The sequence below is a fragment of the Puma concolor genome, chromosome A2, assembly GCF_028749965.1.
Source record: "Puma concolor isolate L17-30 chromosome A2, mPumCon1.1.hap2, whole genome shotgun sequence".
Lineage (NCBI taxonomy): Eukaryota > Metazoa > Chordata > Mammalia > Carnivora > Felidae > Puma > Puma concolor.
This window is the reverse complement of record NC_141668.1, coordinates 3366113-3390777: the sequence shown is the minus strand read 5'-3', so window position 1 is coordinate 3390777 and position 24665 is coordinate 3366113. Positions and strand designations below refer to the sequence as shown.

General features: G+C 43.8%; 1 protein-coding gene across 5 annotated transcripts in view; it reads left to right on the top strand.

Annotated features, from left to right (window-relative positions):
• The window catches only part of DPP6 (dipeptidyl peptidase like 6), a 949260-nt gene that overhangs the window by 761886 nt on the left and 162709 nt on the right, over nucleotides 1–24665 (top strand). For all 5 annotated transcript variants that reach the window (XM_086685604.1, XM_086685609.1, XM_086685602.1 and 2 more), the window contains exon 7: nucleotides 15518–15599. In XM_086685604.1, the coding sequence (XP_086541730.1) occupies nucleotides 15518–15599 (82 nt within the window). The remainder of the gene's footprint in view (nucleotides 1–15517; nucleotides 15600–24665) is intronic.

Below are 24665 nucleotides of genomic sequence, written 5' to 3'. Positions count from 1 at the left end.
GGCAGGAATTCCAAGTCTGGGAGCACATCCCGAGGAAGCACCAAGAGCGTGAAGGCTTGGCACTGAGTCATTAAGAGGTGGTGTGGCAGAACGGAAATAACCTTGAACCTGAAGTCTACAGATGAGGCTTAACGCCCTGGCAGCCCGCAGCCATGGCCAAAGTCTTTCTTTTCCTTTCCCTCCCTCTTCTCCTTCTTTTTCCAAGTTTTCCTCTCCTACCTCTTCTTCTTCCTCTCCTTCTCTTCCCTTCCCTGGCTTTATGGAGATGTAGTTCACACACCGTGCAATTCATCCATTTAAATTGTACAAATCAGTAGGTTTTTAGTGTGTTCTCAGAATTGGACAACCACCCCTTCATTCAATTTTTGAACATTTCATCGCCCACACAATATGCTTTCATATTCAGCTGAAGCTCCAGTCCCTCCCACTCCTCTCTCATTTCTTTTTAATTTAATTTTTTAATTTTTTAAATTTACATACAAATTAGCATATAGTGCAACAATGATTTCAGGAGTAGATTCCTTAGTACCCCTTCCCCATTTATCCCATCCCCCCTCCCACAACCCCTTCCATAGCCCTCAGTTTGTTCTCCATATTTATGAGTCTCTTCTGTTTTGTCCCCCTCCCTGTTTTTATATTATTTTTGTTTCCCTTCCTTTATGTTCATCTGTTTTGTCTCTTAAAGTCCTCATATGAGTGAAGTCATATGATTTTTGTCTTTCTCTGACTAATTTCACTTAGCATAATACCCTCCAGTTCCATCCACATAGTTGCAAGTGGCAAGATTTCATTCTTTTTTATCGCTGAGTAATACTCCATTGTGTGTGTGTGTGTGTGTGTGTGTGTGTGTATACCACTTCTTCTTTATCCGTTCATCCAATGATGGACATTTGGGCTCTTTCCATACTTTAGCTATTGTTGATAGTGCTGCTATAAACATGGGAATGCATGTGTGCCTTCGAAACAGCACACCTGTATCCCTTGGATAAATGCCTAGTAGTGCAATTGCTGGGTCATAGGGTAGTTCTATTTTTACTTTTTTTTTAAGGAACCTCCATAGTATTTTCCAGAGTGGCTGCACCAGCTTGCATTGATTGCCACCAACAATTCAAAAGAGATCCTCTTTCTCTGTATCCTCACCAACATCTGTTGTTGCCTGAGTTGTTAATGTTAGCCATTCGGACAGGTGTAAGGCGGTATCTCATTGTGATTTTGATTTGTATTTCCCTGATGATGAGTGATGTTGAACATGTTTTCATGTGTCAGTTGGCCATCTGGATGTCTTCTTGGAGAAGTGTCTATTCATGTCTTTCGCCCATTTCCTCACTGGATTACTTGATTTTTGGGTGTTGAGTTTGATAAGTTCTTTACAGATTTTGGATACTAACACTTTATCTGCAATGTCATTTGCAAATATCTTCTCCCATTCTGTCGGTTGCCTTTTAGTTTTGCTGATTGTTTCCTTTGCTGTGTAGAAGCTTTTTATTTTGATGAGGTCCCAGTAGTTCATTTTTGCTTTTGTTTCCCTTGCCTCCGGAGACGTGTTGAGTAAGAGGTTGCTGCGGGCAAGATGAAAGAGGTTTTTGCCTGTTTTCTCCTTGAGGATTTTGATGGCTTCCTGTCTTACATTGAGGTCTTTCATCCATTTTGAGTTTACTTTTGTGTATGGTGTAAGAAAGTGGTCCAGGTTCATTTTTCTGCATTTTGCTGTCTGGTTTTCCCAGCACCACTTGCTGAAGAGACTGTCTTTATTCCATTAGATATTCTTTCTTGCTTTGTCAAAGATTAGTTGGCCATACGTTTGTGGGTCCATTTCTGGGTTCTCTGTTCTGTTCCATTGATCTGAGTATCTGTTCTTGTGCCAGTACCATACTGGCACTTGATGATTACAGCTTTGTAGTATAGCTTAAAGTCTGGGATTGTGATGCCTCCTGCTTTGGTTTTCTTTTTCAAGATTGCTTTGGCTATTTGGGGTCCTTTCTGGTTCCATACAAATTTTAGGATTATTTGTTCTAGCTCTGTGAAGGATGCTGGTGTTATTTTGATAGGGATTGCATTGAATATGTAGTTGCTTTGGATAGTATCGACATTTTGACAATGTTTGTTCTTCCTATCCAGAAGCATGGAATCTTTCTCCTTTGTGTGTGTGTGTGTGTGTGTGTGTGTGTGTGTGTGTGTGTTTTCTTCAATTTCTTTCATAAGCTTTCTACAGTTTTCACTGTATAGATTTTTCACCTCTTTGGTTAGATTTATTCCTAGGTATTTTATGGTTTTTTGTGCAAAGGTAAATGGGATCAATTCCTTGATTTCTCTTTCTATTGCTTCATTGTTGGTGTATAGGAATGCAACTAATTTCTGTGTGTTGATTTTATATCCTGCAACTTTGCTGAATTCACGAATCAATTCTAACAGTTTTTTGGTGGAATCTTTTGAGTTTTCCATATAGAGTATCATGTCATCTGCGAAGAGTTAAAGTTTGACCTCCTCGTGGCCAATTTGGATGCCTTTTATTTCTTTGTGTTGTCTGATTGCAGAGGCTAAGACTTCCAATACTATGTTGAATACCAGTGGTGAGAGTGGACATCCCTGTCTTGTTCCTGACCTTAGGGGAAAAGCTCTCAGTTTTTCCCCATTGAGGATGATATTAGCATTGGGTCGTTCATATATGGCTTTTATGATCTTGAGGTATGCTCCTTCTATCCCTACTTTCTTGAGGGTTTTTATCAAGAAAGGATGCTGTATTTTGTCAAACACTTTCTCTGCATCTATTGAGAGGATCGTATGGTTCTTGTCCTTTCTTTTATTGATGTGATGAATCATGTTAATTGTTTTGGGGATATTGAACCAGCCTTGCATCCCAGGTATAAATCCCACTTGGTCGTGGTGAATAATTTTTTTAATGTATTGTGGGAGCTGGTTGGCTAATATCTTGTTGAGGATTTTTGCATCCATGTTCATCAGGGAAATTGGTCTATAGTTCCCCATTTTAGTGGGTTTCTGTCTGGGTTTGGAATCAAGGTAATGCTGGCTTCATAGAAAGAGTTTGGAAGTTTTCCTTCCATTTCTATTTTTTGGAACACCTTCAAGAGAATAGGTGTTAACTCTTCCTTAAATGTTTGGTAGAATTCCCCTGGAAAGCCATCTGGCCCTGGACTCTTGTTTTTTGGCAGATTTTTGATTACTAACTCGATTTCCTTTCTGGTTATGGGTCTGTTCAAATTTTCTATTTCTTCCTGTTTCAGTTTTGGTAGTGTGTATGTTTCTAGGAATTTGTCCATTTCTTCCAGATTGCCCATTTTATTGGCATATAATTGCTCATAATAGTCTCTTATTATTTTTATTTTTGCTGTGTTGGTTGTGATCTTTCCTCTTTCATTCTTGATTTTATTCATTTGGGTCCTTTCCTTTTTCTTTTTGGTCAAACTGGCTAGTGGTTTATCAATTTTGTTAGTTCTTTCAAAGTACCAGCTTCTGGTTTCATTGATCTGTTCTGTTTTGTTTTTTGGTTTTTTTTTTGTTTGTTTGTTTGTTTGTTTGGTTTTAATAGCATTAATTTCTGCTCTAATCTTTATTATTTCCTGTCTTCTGCTGGTTTGGGGTTTTATTTGCTGTTCTTCTTCCAGGTCCTTAAGGTGTAAGGTTAGGTTGTGTATCTGATATCTTTCTTCCTTCTTTAGGAAGGCCTGGATTGCTATATACTTTCCTCTTATGACTGCCTTTGCTGCATCCCAGAGGTTTTGGGTTGTGGTGTTATCATTTTCATTGGCTTCCATATACTTTTTAATTTCCTCTTTAACTGCTTGGTAAGCCCATTCATTCTTTAGTAGGATGTTCTTCAGTCTCTAAGTATTTGTTACCTTTCCAAATTTTTTCTTGTGATTTTGAGTTTTATATTGTTGTGGTCTGAAAATATGCACAGTATGATCTCTATCTTTTTGGACTTACTTAGGGCTGATTTGTGTCCCAGTATATGGTCTATTCTGGAGAACGTTCCATGTGCACTGGAGAAGAATGTATATTCTGCTGCTTTAGGATGAAATGTTCTGAATATATCTGTTAAGTCCATCTGGTCCAGTGTGTCATTCAAAGCCATTGTTTCCTTGTTGATTTTTTGATTAGATGATCTGTCCATTGCTGTGAGTGGGGTGTTGAAGTTTCCTACTATTATGGTATTACTATCGATGAGTTTATGTTTATGATTAATTGATTTATGTATTTGGGTGCTCTCACATTTGGCACATAAATGTTTACAATTGTTAGGTCTTCTTAGTGGATAGACCCCTTGATTATGATATAATGCCTTCTGCATCTCCTGATACAGTCTTTATTTTAAAGTCTAGTTTGTCTGATATAAGTATGGCTACTCCGGCTTTCTTTTTTTGACCATTAGCATGATAGATGGTTCTCCATCCCCTTATTTTCAATCTGAAGGTGTCTTTAGGTGTAAAGTGGGTCTCTTGTGAACAGCATGTAGATGGATCTTGTTTTCTTATCCATTCTGTTATGCTATGTCTTTTGATTGGAGCATTGAGTCCATTGATGTTTAGAGTGAGTACTGAAAGATATGAATTTATTGCCATTATGATGCTTGTAGAGTTGGTGGTGTTCTCCGGTCCTTTCTAATCTTTGTTGCTTTTGGTATGTATGTATAAATGTATGTATGTATTTATATATATTTTTTTTCCATCTTTTCTCTGCTCAGAGAGTACCCCCTAAAATTTCTTGCAGGGCTGGTTTAGTGGTCACAAACTCCTTTAATTTTTGTTTTTCTGGGAAACTTTTGATCTCTCCTTCTATTTTGAGTGACAGCCTTGCTGGATAAAGAATTCTTGGCTGCATATTTTTCTGATTCAGCACACTGAATATATCCTGCCACTCCTTTCTGGCCTGCGAGGTTTCTGTGGATAGGTCTGCTGCAAACCTGATCTGTCTCCCCTTGTAGGTTAGGGAGTTTTTTTCCCTTGCTGCTTTCATGATTTTCTCCTTGCCTGAGTATTTTGTGAACTTGACTATGATATGCCTTGTTGATGGTTGGTTTTTGTTGAGTCTAATGGGGGGTCCTCTGTGCTTCCTGCCTGGATTTTGATGTCTGTGTCTTTCCCCAGGTTAGGAAAGTTTTCCACTATAATTTACTCATATAACCCTTCTGCCCCTATTTCTCTGTCTTCCTTTTCTGGGACCCCTATGATTCTGATGTTGTTCCTTTTTAATGAGTCACTGATTTCTCTAATTCTTAAATCATGCTCTTTTGCCTTAATCTCCCTCTTTTTTTCTGCTTCATTATTCTCTATAAGTTTGTCCTCTATATCGCTGATTCTCTGTTCTGCCTCATCCATCCTTGCCACCGCTGCATCCATCCATGATTGCAGCTCAGTTATAGCACTTTTAATGTCATTCTGGCTATTTTTTACTTCTTTTATCTCTGCAGAAAGGAATTCTAATCTATTTTTCGGCTCCAGCTAGTATTCTTATTATCGTGATTCTAAATTCTGGCTCAGACATCTTGCTCGTATCTGTGTTTGTTAAATCCCTGGCTGTTGTTTCTTCATGCTCTTTCTTTTGGGGTGAATTCCTTCATTTTGTCATTTTGAAGGGGGAAAAGGAATTAATGAGATAGAAAAATTAAAATTAAAAAATATTAAAATTAAAAATATATTAAAATTAAAAACACACACACAAATCGAATAAATGATGCTAGATTCTATGTGTGTTTTGTCTGGGTGTTGAAAGTAGTTTGACAGATTAGAGAAAATAAAGGGGGGGAGAGAAAAATAACAAGTTAAACATTTTTTTTTAAAAGGAAATCGTTTGAGGATTTGAAAAATAAATACATTGAAGTAGACTAAAATGAGATGATGGCAGTAAAATAGAATTTGAAAAAATATACACAAAAGTAAAGAATAAAGTAGATAAAAAATTAAAGAAAATTAATAAAAATTAAAAATAAATATGAATCTTTTCCTTTTCTGTATTCCAGAAAAAGAAAAGAAATGAAAGAGAAAAAAGATTTAAAGAAAGAAAAAAAAGGAAATCGTATGAAAATTTGAAAAAGTGAATACACTGTAGCAGACTAAAATAAAATGATAGAAGTAAAATAGAATTTGAAAAAATTTACATAAAAGCAAAAAATATAATGAAAAATTAAAGAAAAATATTTTTAATAGAAATTGAAAGTAAAAACGATGTTTTTCTCTTTCTGCATTCAAGAAAAAAAAAAGAGACGAAAAAGAGAAAAAAGAAAAAGAAAAAAAGGAAATCGTTTGAAAATTTGAAAAGGTGAATACACTGAAGTAGACTAAAATAAAATGATGGCAGTAAAATAGAATTTGAAAAAATCTACACAAAAGTAAAAAATATAGTAATAAAAATTTAAGAAAAATATTTTTAATAAAAATTGAAAATAAGAGTTTTTTCTCTTTCTGTATTCAAGAAAAAGAAGTGTAGAAGAGAAAAAGACACAAAGAAAGAAAATTGAATAGATGAACCTGCTAACAGGTTGAAGTAGGACTGAAATTACTTCCTTTTCCCGTAGAAGTCAGTCCATGTAGCTCTTTATAGTCCATAAATTAAGCCGGCGGTGAGGTTTGTGTTCTTGAAGAGCGAAGTTGGCCCAGCTGGGCGGCGCTCGGTGTGACGGCTCCGCTCTCCCCTAGATGGCGCTGCCAGCCTACCGGGGTGGATTGTTTCCATGCTCCTCGGTGCGCATGCGCGGCAGTGGTGAAAAATGGCGTCACCAGGCCAGCCAGTCTGTTCTCCCGGATCAGCAATCGCGCACCCGTCCTCTGTCTTCAGCTACCATCCACTCCCCTCTCCTTCGCTCTCCGTGACCAGGCCCCAGGCAGTACCTCGCTCCCGAATTTTGTCTCAGATGCAGCTGTTTTCCCAGGCCCCTTACTTCCGAAGGACCTCGGCTTTGACCCGCTCCGCCCCTCTGCGGGAGGGTCTCACCAATGGCCAAATGAGCAACGGCCAGATGTCGGCTGCACCCAGAAACGCCCGCTGGACCCTGCTGCTGCTGGTGCCCCGAGACTGTGGTCAGGTGCCAGCCCGCCCCAGAAAAAGTTCGCGAGACCGTGTAGCAGCAGCATTTCAGGGATTCTGGAAGATCGCAACACACGTCTGGCACCAGGCTTCACCCTTAACGATCTTGCCCCAGCACCAGCGAATGTGGCCGCCTTCCGGGGTCTGCTGGGACCAGGTGGCCTCACAGCCTCTACCAAATGTCCTTCCAGCAGTGGAACCGCTTTTCCCCGTGTGGCCCAAGAACCTCCCGGACCCCACTCTGTTCCTGGGGATTCGCCCTTCCCAGCAGAGCACCGCCAGGTATCGAGCTGCGGAGTTGCAGACTGCACTCCCCTTGTTTACAGTCTTAATGGAATTTAAACCCTCTCCTTTCTCCTTTCTCCCTTTTTAGTTTAGTCCCTGCGGCCATTTCCAATTTTCCACTTTCTCTCCAGCTGCTTTTGGGGAGGGGTGCTTTTCCCATATTCTGCCCCGCCCCCCAGTCTCCGTCCTCTCTCCGCTCACAAAAGCACCTCCCTTCCTGCACCTTCTCTCTCCCCAAGTTCACCTCTCCGTGCACGTTCCCTGCTGAATTCTGTGGTTCAGGTTGTGCAGATTGTTGTGTTAATCCTCCAGTCAGTTTTCTAGGTGTGTAGGATGGTTTAGTGTTGGTCTGGCTGTATTTCATGGACACGAGACACTCTCATTTCCTTCTTTAATGGAAGTTTCTGAGCACCTGTTAGACACTGAATATACAACAACAAATAAGTCCCAAGCTCCCTTTTACCTAAGAAACTTTTCATGTGACTTTATTTGGTATCGTATTTGTGATCACGGTGTTAGAGTGTCCCCATGAATCGGATGGGGGATACATCCAAGCATTTCAGAGTGAGCCACCCCATCATCTTTCAGTGACTGGAGTAACCCCGCAGCAAAACTCCTGTATCAAATCCCTCCTGAGGAAAGACCTTCTGATATGCCAGAGACACAAAGACACTTAAAATTAATGGTAGGATGTGTTCTGGAATGTTGGCGACTCGGGAAGGATTTATGCCTCTGATGAGTCCTGCCCCCAAGAATTTAACCATGTAATTTAAGATATGGGTAAAAACTGATAACACGAATCTTTAAGTTCTGCATGAGTTTAAAGTATCACTAAACCTGACCAATCAGCAATTGGCAATTAGACTAGGTCCCATTGATTTATCCACGCACCCCTCCATTTATTCATTATTCAGGAAATATTTATGAGCATTCACAAGGGGCAGACACTGTTCTTGACCGGGGGTGTATCTTATATTTTTATATTACCCACCATGCCACGCACCTAGGAATACTCAGAAAACACATATCATTTGACATTGCTAGGCTAGTTTTTGGTGTCTTTAGACATGAAATAAATGTTAGGAGCCAGAAAAGCAATTTTTAGTTTGACTTTTCCAAATGCTGTTTTTGTTGGGAGGCTTTTCAGTCCCTTCAACTATCTTAAAAAGATAAATACATAAACTTTGCTGCAGTAACTGCTCTTCAAAATTCAACATGATTGATGCCCTGTGTTGTTTATTGCTCAAATAAGAAAAATCAGAATGGACTGAACGATCATTTTGAGATATGGCAAGTCCAGATAATTTTATTCTAACTTAATCATTTTTTTTTTTTTTTTTTTACCAATCCATCTCCTGGAGGTGATTTATCACAGAGCCTGCCATGCGTTCTTTAAAATAAATGAATATAGTTTCAAAAAGACAGAAAAGTTGCAGGAGGGCACTAACCAACCACAAAATAAACAAAAACATACTTTCATGTGTCCCCCCATCACACACACACCCCCCTAAGAATTGCAGAATAATCCAGTCCACGAGGGGAAATGATTTGATGGCAATGAGCTTTCATGCAGAGAGCACTGCTAGCGGTCCTCAGTGTGGGAAGGAGGCATCCGTACTGCTTTGACGGGAGAATGTGCTCCGCAAAGAACCACCATTGAGTGGACACGGCAGGCGTTTAGCAGATGAAACTTCCTCGGAGGCTGTTTTTGCTCTGCTCTCTGAATGTCTTTCTACTTTGTTCCTTAAGTCAGTTGGAGATATTTTTTTCTCCTTTGACCAAACCAGGAGATTCATCTTTAGACAGAAACTAATCAGCTTGGTGTCATTGAACTAATGGCTTCTCCACTTTGGGCCTCAGTTTAAAGAGTGAAGGGTATATTAATTTCGTGGGGTTGTGGTAGCAAACTACCACAAACCGAGTGATGTAAAACAATAGAAATTCATTTACTCATGGTTCTAGAGGCCAGAAGTCCAAAATAGAGTGTCCCCAGGGCCATGTTCCCTCAAAACCTGTAGTGAAAAACCTTCCAGCTTCTGGTGGGAGCCATCTGTCCAGCCTGTGCCTCTCCTGTCACGTGGGCTTTTCCCAGTGTGCCTTCTCCTCCTTTTATACAGGAGATTGGGGTTGGATTGGGCCCACCCTAATTGAGAATGACTTTATTTTAACTCAGTGACATCTGCAAAGAGCCTGTTTGCAAATAAAGCCATATTTCCGGGGACTGGAGGTTACGGAAGCAGGAAAGATTGGAATCATGGTTGAGAAGAAGGTGACTAACCAAGGCCGAGTAGACATGGCGGGAAGGGTTAGTACCCAGCTGACAAGCATTACACTGGCTTCATGCTTTCTCTGCCAGTTTCCAGTGGCCTAGGTGTTTGTATAAGGGGGTGGATTGAGCATAAACCCAAGCTGGGCGTTTGCTAGGCTGGGGTAGAGAAAGAATGGTGCAAGGAAAGCCATTCCATGGATGGTTTGAGCAGAGGATGGACGACCATCAAGGGAGTCATTGAAGAAAGGACCCCCCCTTGCGAGGGGGAGTTGAGGAGACCGCCCTGAAATCAAGCAAATCTTACACCATCACATTCCAATGCAAAATATAGGTTGATTTCATAGAAACAGGGTTGAGGGTTGGGGTTCCTAAACCCACCCCCATATAATACAAGAATCAAGGTGTTTGTTTTATTGCTGAGTTCTATAAGGTAAATTTGTCCTCCTATCTGATATATTATTGGACCTTTAGTTAAAGTTGCATATGAATAGTGATTGCATGAGCAACTTAATTATTTACCATTTACCAATTAAAAAAACTGCCATTTATTGAATATCTACTCAGTCAGCTCTGTACTACTTATTTTCATATTCAGTGGAACCTTAAGTCCAACCCTGGAAAGCAAGCATTTTTATTCTCATTTTATACATGAGGAAACAAACTTGGGTTAAGTTTCCCTATTACCCCACACCCTACCGCTAGTTAGCGGCAGAATTCAGAATTAAATTTGCAGCCTCTTAGAGCTCTTCCCAGCACATCCCAGCTTCCTGCACTGTGTGAGGTGCTTGCACCATGGTATTTTCCTAAAGACGGACTGAAGCAGCTCTGAGGCATCGTGGGGGCATTTAACTTACAGAGATGCACCAGCTGGGAAAAATAAAGACAGTTCCGTCCTTAGACTGTGTTACAGTTTATAAATAGTGATTGTTTCTCTTGATTTTCCCGGCCCTTCTTTAGGGAAAAGGGTCACTCTTATCCCGCTTCCTCATTAAGGCTGGTCTGAGCGTTGTACCCAGCCTCCTGCTCCTGCTGGAACTTGGCTTTTCCCGCTAGCCTCTGCTGTCTTCAGGCTGTAGAAGCTTGTCTGATGTGTTGGCCATGAGGGGAAGAGGGTATACGTGAGCCCGGAGAAGGAGTGAAGGTGACAAAAGAGGGATGCACATGTGGTCATGGTATTGAAATCTTCTAGGACACTCTGTCTACCTGGAGATACCACTTCCGGATAGCATTTATAGGAATTTACACTTGTTAGGTGAAAGAGACGCTAATCTCCTGCTGTTCTGGATTATCCCAGACAGTGGCATTCATTACCCAACAAAGAGAATTTCGGTATTCAGTAAGACTCTGGAATTTTAACATTTCTTTTTTCCTACGCTGTGCTCCATGCTTGGAAAATTCTAGATAAACCCAGGCCAAATGAATTTGTTAGGTTTGCCGTTAACCTTGCAAAAACATCTTTTACTTAGAGCCACCACCATAACCCATCTATCCCTACTCATTTGTTTGTCACCTCAGATGCATGAATTGAGTGCTTATGCCGTGCTAGTATTAAAGACTTTTTCATCAATTCAATATCAAGATTGCAGTATCGTGGGAAGGAAATTCTCTAATTTTAATTCATTTCTATAATATTTGTTATAATCAATGAGATATAACCTATTCAATTTTTTGAATTTTGTTTAGATTTCTATTTTAAAAATTTTTTTTTTTTAACGTTTATTTATTTTTTTGGGACAGAGACAGACAGAGCATGAACGGGGGAGGAGCAGAGAGAGAGGGAGACACAGAATCGGAAACAGGCTCCAGGCTCTGAGCCATCAGCCCAGAGCCTGACGCGGGGCTCGAACTCAGGGACCGCGAGATCGTGACCTGGCTGAAGTCGGACGCTTAACCGACTGCGCCACCCAGGCGCCCCTAGATTTCTATTTTAAAGTAATTTTAAACAAAGAAAAATTGTGAAAACAGTACAAATCATTCTCTTATATCCCTATCCCTACTTCTCCTATACTCCTGCAATACTGTTAGTGTATTTTATAACCACAGTGTAATTATCAAGGGCAGGAAATTAACATTGGCACAGTATTATTAATCCAACTTGTTTGAATTTGACCAATTTTTCTACCAGTGTCTCCTTTCTGTCTTAGGATCCCACGTTCCTTTAGACATTATTTCTTTTTAATCCCCTCCAGTCTGTAACATTTCCTCACTTTCCTTGTTTTCATGATCCTGACACTTCCAAAGGTTATTGGTCAGCTGCTTTATAAAGTGAGGCTCAATTTGGGCTTGTCTTATGTTTTCTCACGATTGAAGTGAGGTTATGCATTTTTGGTGAAAATACCATATAGATGATGCTTTTCTCCTCCCCAGCACATTGTACCAAAGTGTTCATGATGATGTTGATGTGTCTTATTTCCAGTGACATTGACCTCAATCTCTTAGTTAGGTTGCTGTCTACCAGTTTCTCCACTGCAAAGTTGCTGTCTTCTCCTTTATGACTGATAAATATCTTGAGGGGAGATACTTTGAGGTTATGCAAATCCTGTTTCTCTTCAAACTTGGGTTCACTAACGTAAGCACCTATCAGTAGATCTTGTCTGCAACATTCATTAATGTAAGTCTAAGGGTGAGACTCTTTCCTTTCTTTTTCACAGTTATTAATTGGAATTCTCTTACAAGAAAGCTGGTTTCTGTATTTGATTACTTATTTATATTAGTATGGACTCATGGATATTGATTTTATTCCATGGATGAATCTGATACTATTATTAATTATTTTGTCACTCATATTTTTCCAGCTTTGGCCATGAGAAACTCCTTTAGGTTGGCTTCTGCATTCTTTGAACAAGGATTCCTTTCTTTCTGTCTTTCTTGAGTATTTCCTCATTTTCTGGCCCCATAAGATGTTCCAGACTCATCCTGTATTTCCCTGTTCCAGCCTGGATACAACTACTTCTCCGAGGAGGAGCCTTATTTATTTTATTGGATGATGGTGTTTAGAGACCAAGATACGGGCACTGAGTGTGCTCATTGTTTCTGGGGATCATCGGTTCTAAGCCTCTCCACGAACAAAGCAAGGACATATATGTATGCACACTAACCCCTGGACACACATATATCTACATTTTGCATCTATGTATGTATTAGAAACCATGAGTTTGCACCAATACCTCTGATTCCAGGCCAACACCACACAGTTCATTTTAGCCTTCCCCTTTTCCTTGTAGCTTGTTTTTCCAACAGTAAGAAAACTGGTTTTCATTCTCTCCAATGTATGTATATATTTGCAGAGTAGTTTAATTCCAGCACACACATTAAGTAGTTTCAGAATTGCTAACCCATAGTTCAGAGGGATCTTTTTGTCTTTAGCTTTATGCTATCCAGTCGAGATACTGTTTTCTGATATTGCTTATGTTGGTTCTTTCCTTCCCCACCCTTCCATGTAGTTTTGTGATTTATCTGAAGTAGGGTTTTACTTTGTTGTGGTGTTGCTATTCTTTTTTGGGTTCCCCCACGTCCTGATTGCTTTTTATTGTTAGTTTTGTTTTTGGAGTGTGCAAAAAGTATGTGAAACCCCACTATGGGCTAAGACTGGACGTTATACCAATAAACATACCCCAGAGAAGTGCTTCTCCTTCCTCATGCAGACACCTCATGCCCAATCCCTCCTTCTTCCCACCCACCCCCTATACATAACCAACCTCTGGTTTCTGGTTTCTGCTTCCTGTGTTTTTTTTTTTGTTTTTTTTTTTTGTTTTTTTTTTTGTTTTTTTTTTTCACAAATGAGGATGTATGTATGTGTATTTTCTTAGATCCCTTTCTTATATGATGGGTCACATACTATAGATGGTCTGTTGGACTTCACATACTCCATGATGAAAATCACAACAATCAGTTTATAGAGGTCTTCGTTCTTTCTTGCAGCTGTACCATAGTACCATTGTATGGGTGAACCACAGTTTGTTCAGCCACGTATTGTTTCCAATGTCTTGTCATTACAGAGCTGCAATGAACGTCACCTTCTGCATATCTATTTTTGTATTGTTAGAGGCATATCTTCCCAGAAGTGATGTAGTTCAAAGGATAAGTGTGTATTTTATTAGGTGTTGCCAAATTTCGCTCTAAAAGGACTGCACTATTTTTCAGTGCAAAGTATGAGGACACCTTTTTCCTCACAGCCTCACCAATACAGTGTGCCATACTTTTCTTTCTTTTTTGGGAGGGCATCGGGGAGCAGTTTCATAGGTGAAAAATGGCGATTCAGTGAGTCTATTTCTATAATTTGGCATGCGTTTGGTGCTTTTTAATGTATCTGAGGACCTTTTATATCCTTTTTGTGATTTGTCCGCTCATGTCTTTTTCTCCTGTTTCTACTTTTTTTGTCTTTTGTCACCTCGATATTTTAGAGTTTTTTAAATACATTATGGATATTCGCTCTTTGTCCATGGTACATGTTATGAATAATTTGTCCCAGTTTGTCAGTTGCCTTTTGTTCATGATGTCTTTGTGAGGCAAAAAAAAAACTTAAAAATGTTTATGTAGTCAAATGTATCACTCTTTTATTGCTTCTGGATTTTGAATCCTCCTTAGAAAGCCTTTCCCTATGTAAGGTTAAAGAGGAAGTCACCCATGTTATGAAAATAGTTTGAAACATTAAAGACATACACATGGTAGGGTTTGTTAAGATTCCTTTGCAACTGGGAATGTTAAGACCCCTCCCTTATTCTTCTAAATAAATGCCTGGCCATCAGCCTTCCCGGCTGAGTCCTGTTATCAATTGTCATCCACTACTTAACAACTAATCACCCCATCTTCAAGCTTTCCTGGTCTCTTTAGACCCAGGGACCCCATCTAAAACTACGCAGGGGTATTGAAGACTATCTCGCCTTCGCCAGTGCTTTTTACTCTTAAGTGAATTCTGTTTTGTCCTGGTAGTATTATTAAGTATTAGCAACTTTAGAAGTTTCTGCTGACTCAAGCCCAGAGTCGGCACCTACTCACTTTGCCTCCCTTCCCTTTCTGCCTCATCTCCTTTGTTCTCCTAAAATTCACCTTCCTCCTTTTTCAGAGACCATTCAGCCACAGCCTCTCAGTGGACGAGTGAGCACCTTCACAGCTATGCCTTCTGCATGACGCACATCATAGCCAAGTGATAGGGCGTAAACCCGACAGAGTCAGGCCCATCCAGCAGAACACAGATATAACGTCATCTGAAAAACATATGAAAATGAGTCTTTTCCACATGTTGTAGATAATAGTAGCTACAAAATATACTGAAATATTTCAGACCTATACAAGTGTTAGGTTTTCTTCATGTTCATTATGACATTTATTTAAGCACCTTAGCAGGATTTTGTTAGCATAGTATTTTGCATATCAGTAAATAAAGAACCTCAGTGATGTCTGAAAGGAAGACAGTCTTTCAACCTTCCCCTCTCCCTTTCCTTCCTTCTCTCTCTCCCTCCCTCCCTCCCTCCCCGTGTAAACCAAAGGGTGAAGTCTGTCCTGAGGCCACTGGTTTTGGAAGGTCAGAATGACCTAGCAGTATGCTTAGGAGAGAAGCCATCTGCCAGGAAAACCCAAGATAGAGACAGAAGCCACAGGGCTTGCCACTGCATAGTCATGCATTTCCATTTGTAACGTTGACTGGTGTTGGACGTTTTAATAACTGACCTACAGACCTCTGCTGGTTGTCTCTTGATAAATATTTACTATTTGGGTTAAGCAGTGACGGGCCAGTCTCAGCTTCATTCTGAAGAAGTCTAATGGAAGGCTGAGACATACTATGTAATAACACGAGCTTCTGAAATTCATACAGTGGCTGAAGGGAAGAAATGAGAGGAGGAGGAGGATAAACATAGACCATTCTTGTCTCCCACCATGTTGATTGATTGATTGGTTGTTTCTTCATTTATTTTCTTTCAGGGACCCTCAAAGTCTGGACCCACCGGAAGTGAGCAATGCGAAGCTTCAGTATGCAGGGTGGGGCCCCAAAGGCCAGCAGCTGGTAAGCCAATCGAGCTCAGTGACCAGGTTTGAATTTGATGAAGTTTACACATTGTAGGCGGGATCCGCTCACTACGTTCAGGGTCTGTGTTTGCATGAGTTGAACTTTGGAAAGGTACACCAGAATATTCACCTGTGTAAAATGGACATTTCTTTTTTTTGATTAGAGAATTATGTAACACGGTTCCCAGATCTGAGACCCTTGAAGTGGTCCCCACTTAGCTAGCTGCGTGTAGACTCCAGACGTACCGTGAGGTCAAGGAGATAAACCTTGTCGAAAAGACCAATGGGAATTAGCAGAGTCACGGAGCCGTTGCGGGTTTCTTTCGTTTTGCTCTTGGAAGCCTGGCTCTGTTCTTCGGAGGGTTTGGGGAGAAGGTGGATTTGCTGGCCATCGTGGAGCCGTCCTCCCTGCGGGCGGTGTCAGCATGCGGCCAGCGCTGCCTCATGGCTTCACATCATGTCCTTCTGCGTCTTGATGCTGATTACATACAGCGGCATTTTAAAAACACTTTTCCTAAAATAACACAGAAAATGATTATTTTAAAAAGCTTGAGGTGAGATCGTATTGGACAGTCTGTCTGTTGTCTTAGGAATTGAAATAATCTTATTTTTCCCAATGGTATGGTTATACTGGTTGCATATTAATTCCATTTCCTTGAAATGACTTAAGGAAATAGGAAGATACAGGCCACAGAACTGTCCTAGCTACGACTAAAGGGTCCCCGGTGCCCGACACACAGCGATCAGGATTCGAAAAGCATGTTTAGCCAGTGGGAGTCAGCTTGTGACTTGGGGGGAAGGGGGGGGCCAGGAGGCGGGTGAACACCCCCCGCCAACTCAGTTACAAGGAGACGAAACTCACCTTTCCTCAGAGACGCTAACTCTTCCACAAGGAGAAGCTGCGACGTCATAGAAGGTTGTAGAAGCCCGAGACTCGCGTGACTGAGTCTCCAACAGCTGACTTTAAGTCCCTCTGATGTCATGATGGAAGGTGTGTCTGGGAGCAAAGTGCACCCATATCCGTCAGATCACTCCGTACAAGTGACATGTTGCCTCCACAGAGGCTCTCCCAAGTCTCCACAGTCCTCGGGCAGCCCGCTGCCCACAGCCTTGCACGCCGGCCTCATTCCCCCATGCGGGGAAGAGCTCACGGGTGGGCAGCCTTCCTGAGGGGCCACTGCCCAGCCTCCGTACAGGCGTCAGGGTGAGGACATTGTGACTCACACACTGGTCAGCGTCTCTTCCCGGCAGGCCCGCGGCCTCTTCCCTTGTGTCCCGGTGATTATCACTAAGCTTAGGGACTCACGCTTCCCCATCAGCACTCAGGAGAGGCCAGACCCTGGAACCAAGGTCGCACAACCTGGTCCTGCCTTCTAGAAAGGGCTTTTGGTTTACGGTAAATTTAACCCACAGTTCCTAAAGAAGGACGGGTGTGAGCACGTGCGTGCAAGCAAACACACACACTTTAGAATTCTGTCTGGAATTTGCAGGCAGATGGAGCTGCAGAATGTTCCCTCTCTAGGCCACTTACGTATTAGGCCAGCCCCTTCCGTATCTGAAGCTGCTCGTGTCCGGCTTTCTAGGGGTTGGGGGTGGGCTGAAGGGTCACAGTCATCCTGCTCAACCTCTTAAAGAACTGGCAGCAAAGCTAAGTAGGCACCAAGTTCTCTGAGAAAGCGTCCCTGACTCCACTCCCCGCTGCTGGCTCCGTCTCTGGACTCCCGTGTCTCCGTGCAGACTCCCCTCACTTGGATTTCTTGGTGTGAACTTGGGGTCTCTCCTCTGTTCCTCCAGCTTCATCTGGGCATCCAGCTCTGTCATCTTGTATTCTGAGTGCCTAGCCCAGCACCTAGTGCTCAGGATATATTTGTTGAGGTCAAAAATGGATGCATGGAGGTGCCTGGGTGGCTCAGTCGGTTAAGCGTCCAACTTCGGCTCAGGTCATGATCTTGCAGTTCGTGGGTTCGAGCCCCGTGTCAGGCTCTGTGCTGACAGCTCGGAGCCTGGAGCCTGCTTTGGATTCTGTGTCTCCCTCTCTCTCTGCCCCTCCCCTGCTCATACTCTGTCTCTCTGTCTCTCTCTCAAAAATAAATAAACATTGGGGCACCTGGGTGGCTCAGTTGGTTAAGCGTCCGACTTCAGCTCAGGTCACGATCTCACAGACCGTGAGTTCGAGCCCCGCATCGGGCTCTGGGCTGATGGCTCAGAGTCTGGAGCCTGCTTCCGGTTCTGTGTCTCCCTCTCTGTCTGCCCTTCCCCCATTCATGCTCTGTCTCTCTCTGTCTCAAAAATAAACGTAAAAAAAAAAAAAATTTTTTTTTTAAATAAAATAAAAATAAATAAATAAATAAATAAACAAACATTAAAAAAAATGTTTTTAAATGGATGCATGAATGGGTTTATTACATAATATATCCTTGTGACCCTCAGTCACTTAAACACAAAGTGACTGGGTGCAGACAAGCAGCCACGATCTGTGTGGATGTTCAGGACATTACTTAACAGTAGGGAAGTTCAACTTCCTTTCTGCTCCAAGGAAATGAATGTTCAGGTAAGTAATAATTGCTAGTATTTGGGCTTAGTACCAAAAGTACTAATGTGCTCAGGGAATTTTTCAGTTATTAACATTTTTGAACTTCCAGTTTTTATTATACAGTTCTTGTACCGAGTGTGGTCGGTAGGCAATATAACTCACCCCGGAGAGCGTCGTGTACAGGATGCAGGAGTCAGCACGCTGTTCCTCTTAAGGGGCCAGGTAGCAGGTGTTTTAGGCTTTGCAAGCCCACACAGGAACGTCTGGGTCTCAACTCTCCACTGTGCTGTTGTAGAGAGAGCGGTTGTAGTCAACACAGAAAGAGATGGACAGTATTTTGTTCTGATAAAACTTTATCTGGGGCGCCTGGGTGGCTCAGTCTGTTAAGCGTCCGACTTCGGCTCAGGTCACGATCTCGTGGTCCGCAAGTTCGAGCCCCGTGTCGGGCTCTGGGCTGATGGCTCAGAGCCTGGAGCCTGCTTCTGATTCTGTGTTTCCCTCTCTCTCTGCCCCTTCCCCGTTCATGCTGTGTCTCTCTCTGTCTCAAAAATAAATAAACGTTAAAAAAAAAAAAATGTTTTTTAAAAAACTTTATTTACACACACAGATATTCTGGCCCGAAGGCTGTGGTTGCTGACCCGTGTTTCGGGGGGATCGTATGCTCTCTTGGCTGTCCTCAACTGAGGAAAGCCCGGCCCGGGGACCAGCACCCTGGTGACAGGTACTCCCGGGGCTCGCTTTCTCGGCAAAGAAAGTCTGCAACCCGTGAGCAGGCTTTGCAAAGACACTAACAAACCCCTCATTGCCAGTTTACTTGAAAAAGCAAATAATACTCCCCGAAGGAAATCTACTCTAATTATAAAGAGTCAGACTAAAATGAGTGATGCTCCTTCGGGAACAGAGAACACAACTGGAGTTCAAGTTCACTGGAGGGCTTTCTGAGCATCCTCACCTCCTGGTGAAGAGTGATTTCAGCAGCCCCTTTGGCTCGGGGACCCTGTAAGTCCCAGGGAGACAGCACTCCACCCTGGGAGCAGGCTAACGGCGTTCTCTCGTATCTCCACACGGCCTTCAGTTACTGACTCTTGCCTCCTAGGGTAACTTTTATCGGACCTTCCGTTCACATCTTAGGTAATAAGTACTGCCTGATGGGCCTGTTGTTAGAGGAGCCTGCTGAGCCTAAAAATAGGAAAATGGATTTGGCTAGATTAAATGAGATTAAGGGAGAAAATATATGTAAAGGGTTGAGGAAGTGTCTTCCCCTCCATCTTAATGTGGTCAGTGGACATAGCCATTCACATTGAAAACACGTGATTTCTAAAGTTTTCCCCGTACTTTATCCCCTGCAGATAAACTTTGGCCTACATGGAGTGCTTCTCTGAGTTTCTCTTCTTTGATCTTTGGTGAAGCCCTCCCCCTTACGTGTGTGTCTGTTCATGTGAAGTCCTGTCTCTGCTAACCTTCAATATGACAGTTTGTCCGTCTGAACGTAGCCTTGCATCTTCTAATACATAATCTCTGCAAGGACATCGTTTTAATGTGTGTTTATTTATCTATCTTGAGAGAGAGAGAAAGAGAGCACGCAAGCAGGGGAGGGCCAAAGAGAGAAGGAGAGAGAATCCCAAGCAGGCTCTGCACTGTCAGCGCAGGGCCTGACGTGGGGTTCGAACTCACAAGCCGTGAGGTCACGACCTGAGTTGAAATCAAGAGTCAGAAGCGGGGGCCTCCTGTGCGTCTCTAGCACGCTCCTGGAGCTCAGGCCCCCTCGGCCTGTCTTAGCGGGTTAGCGCGCACACCTAGGGTACTTTGGAGAATTGTTGCATGTTTCCCTTTGGAGCCAAGTGCCGTGGAAAGTTCTACAAATGTGATTGCACGGCATTAGACAACAGTAAGGATTGGAGGCTGGCATCTTTGCTGGCCTACTCGGATGATCAGAGGCAGAAAATGGTCTCCTGTTCGGTTGGCCTGCTACCACGATGGTGACAAACGGACAGCTTTGAAAGGGGAGTCTCATAAGCCCCTTGTGAGCTCTTCAACACCGAGGTGGCTTCAGCACCTGACAAATGACGAGCAGATGGGGTAGCCGGCTGGGAAACCTGTCAGAACTGCCACCGGAGCGGTCCCAGCATGCAGGTGACAGTCCAGCAGAAGAACACGGAGGGATGCTCACAGGCTGTGCTCTCCCGCGTCGAACCGGAAGCTGACTCCGTCGTAGTCTCCCGAGGCACGCAAGGCTGCGGTGTGGATGACAGTGAGAGACCGCTCCGTGTCTTCCTGGAAACGAGGGAATAAAATTAACTATGTTTACCCAGATGGGGGGACTTCAGCTACACTGTGTGAAAAATTGCCTTGATTACCTGGCTTGATAGACCCGAGGATACTTCTCCGGGGAAAGTCATGGACAGAATGACTCCCCAAGGAGAGTCGAGGAATCTGCTTCAGTGGCTTCTTTGTAAATGGCTCAGATAGCAGCTCTCCTGACGAGGTCGCAGGGCAGACTGGACTCTGCAACATTCTCCCGGCCCCAAGAGCTCTCGGGTTGACGGGGGTGACCGGCGGTTGCTGTGGTTGGTCAGCCAGCGACCGGTGAGGGACCTGAAGGCCAGTCCTTTGTGCACACACAGTTTTGACCATCATTCGCTCACACATTTGTTCACGATTTAGTAAATTCCCACTGAACACTTCCTGTGGTCTAGACGCTGGAGTTTCACTAAATGCCGGAGATGCAGAAGCGAGGCACAGCTGTCTCCACCTCGTGGACAAGGCACCCGTCACCACGGTTACTAGCCATCGGCACCTGCACCTGTTCCGTGCTGCCCTGCCCGCCCCGCTGCATCTCCGTCCCCTTGGCACAAGCTCAGTGTCCTGTCCATGGCAGGACGCGTGACTGCCCCGCGTCCCTGCGTGGGTGCTGGCCGAGTTTCCAGCCAGGACTCTTGGGCCCCCAGTCTTGGTGCAGTGATGCCGGCTGCAGCAAAGCCCTCCTGACGGTGAGGACATGCCATCATTCCCTGGCTGCTTGATGTTCTTCCTGCAGAGCAGTTCTGCTCCCGTCCACAGTCTCAGCCGAGACTGAAGCCTGGGCCTCCTTGAGGGGACCAACCAGGCCCCCGTTTTCATTGTGGATTCTCAAGCCCCACCTTCCGTCAAACTTTCCTTCCAGGGTCCCAGCAGCCCTCCCCCGTGCAACCTTTTCCACCTGTGTCCTCTGAGCTGCCTGCTGTGAGCACCTTTGCAGGAGCCCTGGACCATCCTCCCCCTTAGTGGTTAGAGGCACGCGTCGTTAGGTCTGTGACGTAACAACTGCCACGGTCAAATGACTGAGTCTGTTCTAAAGAAGCCAAGCTCTACAAATCAGCTTCTTCTGAGTCCTCTGGGCCCACTGTTTTTAGCGCACCATTTTACCGAGGGTTCTTTCTAACATGTCAACAGCAAAAGAGAGCGAGGGTCTCACTTCCCGGGGTCACTAGCATCGCCTCGTGCTCCCTGTGGACTCATAGCAAACAAGCCATGCCTCTGGGAGTCAGTGGACGATCCGGAAGAGTTAGAGCTGAGGGTTTTTGTGCTCACCCTCGGCCACCGCAGAGCACTCAAGTTTCTCCTGTAAAGGAAAAGAACCTTTAAAAATAGCCCATTAGATGGGGCGCCTGGGTGGCTCAGTCAGTAAAACGTCCGACTTCCGCGCAGGTCATGATCTCGCGGTCTGTGAGTTCAAGCCCCGCGTCGGGCTCTGTGCTGACAGCTCGGAGCCTGGAGCCTGCCTTGGGTTCTGTGTCTCCCTGTCTCTCTGCCCCGCCCATGCTCATGCTCTGTCTGTCTCTGTCTCTCAATAATAAATAAATGTTTAAAAGTTTTTTTTAAAAACAGCGATTAGCGTTGTAAAAATTCACGCCACCAAAATGTCAGTAGTTCAACATGAGATACCAGATGGAGAGATTGTTCTTGAAACACCAAAATGCTCTGTTAAAGGGAATAAAGAGCAGACAGGTAATAGACCTGAGGATTCACTCCGTGCAGGTGTGGGCATCTGCAGACACACTGGCATCCATGCAGGGACCCTGCTCTCCGTGAGGTAGCCAAGTGCAGACGGAAGGGACGAGTGGGTGGCAGTCACCGCAAGGCCCCGCCCTCACCCAGGGATGGGCAGGTGCAGCCAGGACACCTGCTACCATGCAAGACGGCAGGAACCCAGGGACAACCCAACCCTGAATGACAAGCCCTCATCTGAAAACCTCGTTGTAACATTACAACTGCCTGTTCCGTCTCAGAATCTAAAGGTCTTCATTTAGAGCCTTAGAAGGAGAAGAACCTTTAGTTTGTTCTCTTTTTTTAATGTGTATTTATTTATTTTGAGAGAGAGAGATAGCAAGTGAGCATGAGTGGGGGAGGTGCAGAGAGAGAGGGAGACACAGAATCTGAAGCAGGTTCCAGGCTGAGCTGTCAGCAAAGAGCCTGACGCGGGGCTCGAACCCACAAACTGTGAGATCGTGACCTGAGCCAAAATCACGAGTAGGACCCTCCACCAACGGAGCCACCCAGTTTGTTATATTTTTTTTAAGTTTATTTTTAAGAGAGAGAGAGAACAAGCAGGGGAAGGGTAGAGAGAGGGGGAGACACAGAATCCGAAGCAGGCTCCAGGCTCCGAGTCAGCACAGAGCCCAGTGCAGGGCTCGAACCCACGAACCGTGAGACCACGACCTGAGCTGAAGTCAGATGTTCAACCGACTGAGTCACCCAGGCCCTCCTATTTTTTAAGGCTGTTAAAAACAAAACCTGTAGAGTCAGGAGGCCACTTTCAGGTCTGGGTTCTGGCACTTGCCAAAGGTGTGATCTTAAGGCACTTAATCTCTCCAAGCCTCAGTTTCCTCATCTGTAAACTGGAGATAATAATGTGTATCTTGTAGAGGTCACTGTATGGATTCGGTTAATTTATTAGAAGTACATGGTGTAGAACCTCATATAATGAAAATACTCAGTAAATGATGGATTGTTGTGCTGCTGCTATTAGGATTATTACTTGGCTTAACCAAAATGTAGAGAATAAGAAAAAAACAGGAATGTCATCAAATGAGTGTGGTATGTGTCCAAAGGTGAGCGAGGCTACAGGTAACACAGGGAGATAACATGGGTGTGTGGGTGGGTGGGTGCCCAGAGGGCTCAGTCTCTTCTTTGGCTCTTCTCCAGCTTGCAGGTGGTGAAGGATGCTGTTCAGAAACCTTCCCATCAGTCCCTGTCCCTCTAAGCCTGTAGCTCCTGGCAGGTTGGCAACTGTCCATCTCCTTAGAAAAGGCCATTAAAGGTGACGGCAATTCCCCTGCTCCGATGTCACCCCAGAAATGATCCCTCAAACGGAGGGAATATGTTCCTATAAGAAACCTGGATGTTGGATCCCCAGAACTTAGTCATCTTGTAACGGGAAATTTGTACCCTGAGACCAGCATCTGTCGTCTCCCCTCCCCCCGCCCCCCAGTGCCTGGTGACCACCGTTCTATTCCTGGTTTCTGTGAGTTCAGACTTTGTAGATTCCACAGTGAGTGAGATCATACAGTATTTGTCTTTCTCTGCCTGACTTATGTCAGGTAATTATGTGACAGGAGGGAGGCAGTAATCTTCCAATAGAGAAGTACATGACATCACCTTAAACTTAACACAATGTGACGTGTCCGTGATAACTCAGTAATGGTGGGGGAAGGCCTGAGGACCTCCTGTTTCCCTGTCCCAGGTACCCTGCCGTGACCCCAGGACCTCGAGCTGGATGGTGACTCTCTCTCCTAACCCTGATCAGGCAGCCACCTGAGCAGAAACGGGTGAGCTGTCTGCCCAAGGGCATGTTGCTTACCCGCTTCTGAGTCACTAAGGGGGCAAAGCAGAGTTTTATCAACGTTGACAAGTCCAATGAGGGGAGAAAGATGGATCTTTCCAGCAAGAGGAAATTATTTAATGAAATGTCGTAGACATGGAGAGGACCAGACTGAAGTGACATCCCATTAATAACTTATAAAAGCCTCTAATCAGTTTGGGTTAATTTGGTATTCATTGTAAAAACATTCATCATGGGCACTGAAGCCCATGACAGTAGCCAAGAAATTAATATCACCGGGATGGAAATTGCCTTATGTATCCTCAAGTAATGGATGGAGCCAGTTCAGTGAGTGATTTACTAGCTCGCCAAAGGTACCCTTCAAGTTTAACGCAATGCACTCTCACTTGGTGGCCCTGTGGGACTCCCTCACTTAATGTGCACTCTAGTAAATAAGCCACGTTTTTGTCACTTAACCCAAGTGGATGGGGCAACATGGCAGAACTGCCTGACAGTCATAGGTAAAGAATGAGGCGAATTTCTTAAAAAACATTTTTTTAAAAAGGGGGCACCTGACTGGCTCAATCTGTTAAGCGTCCATCTTTGGCTCAGGTCATGATGTCACGGTTTGTGAGTTCAAGCCCCACATCAGGCTCTGCGCTGACAGTGTGGGAGCCTGCTTGGGATTCTCTCTCCCTGTCTCTCTGCCCCTCCCCTGCTAGCTCTGTCTG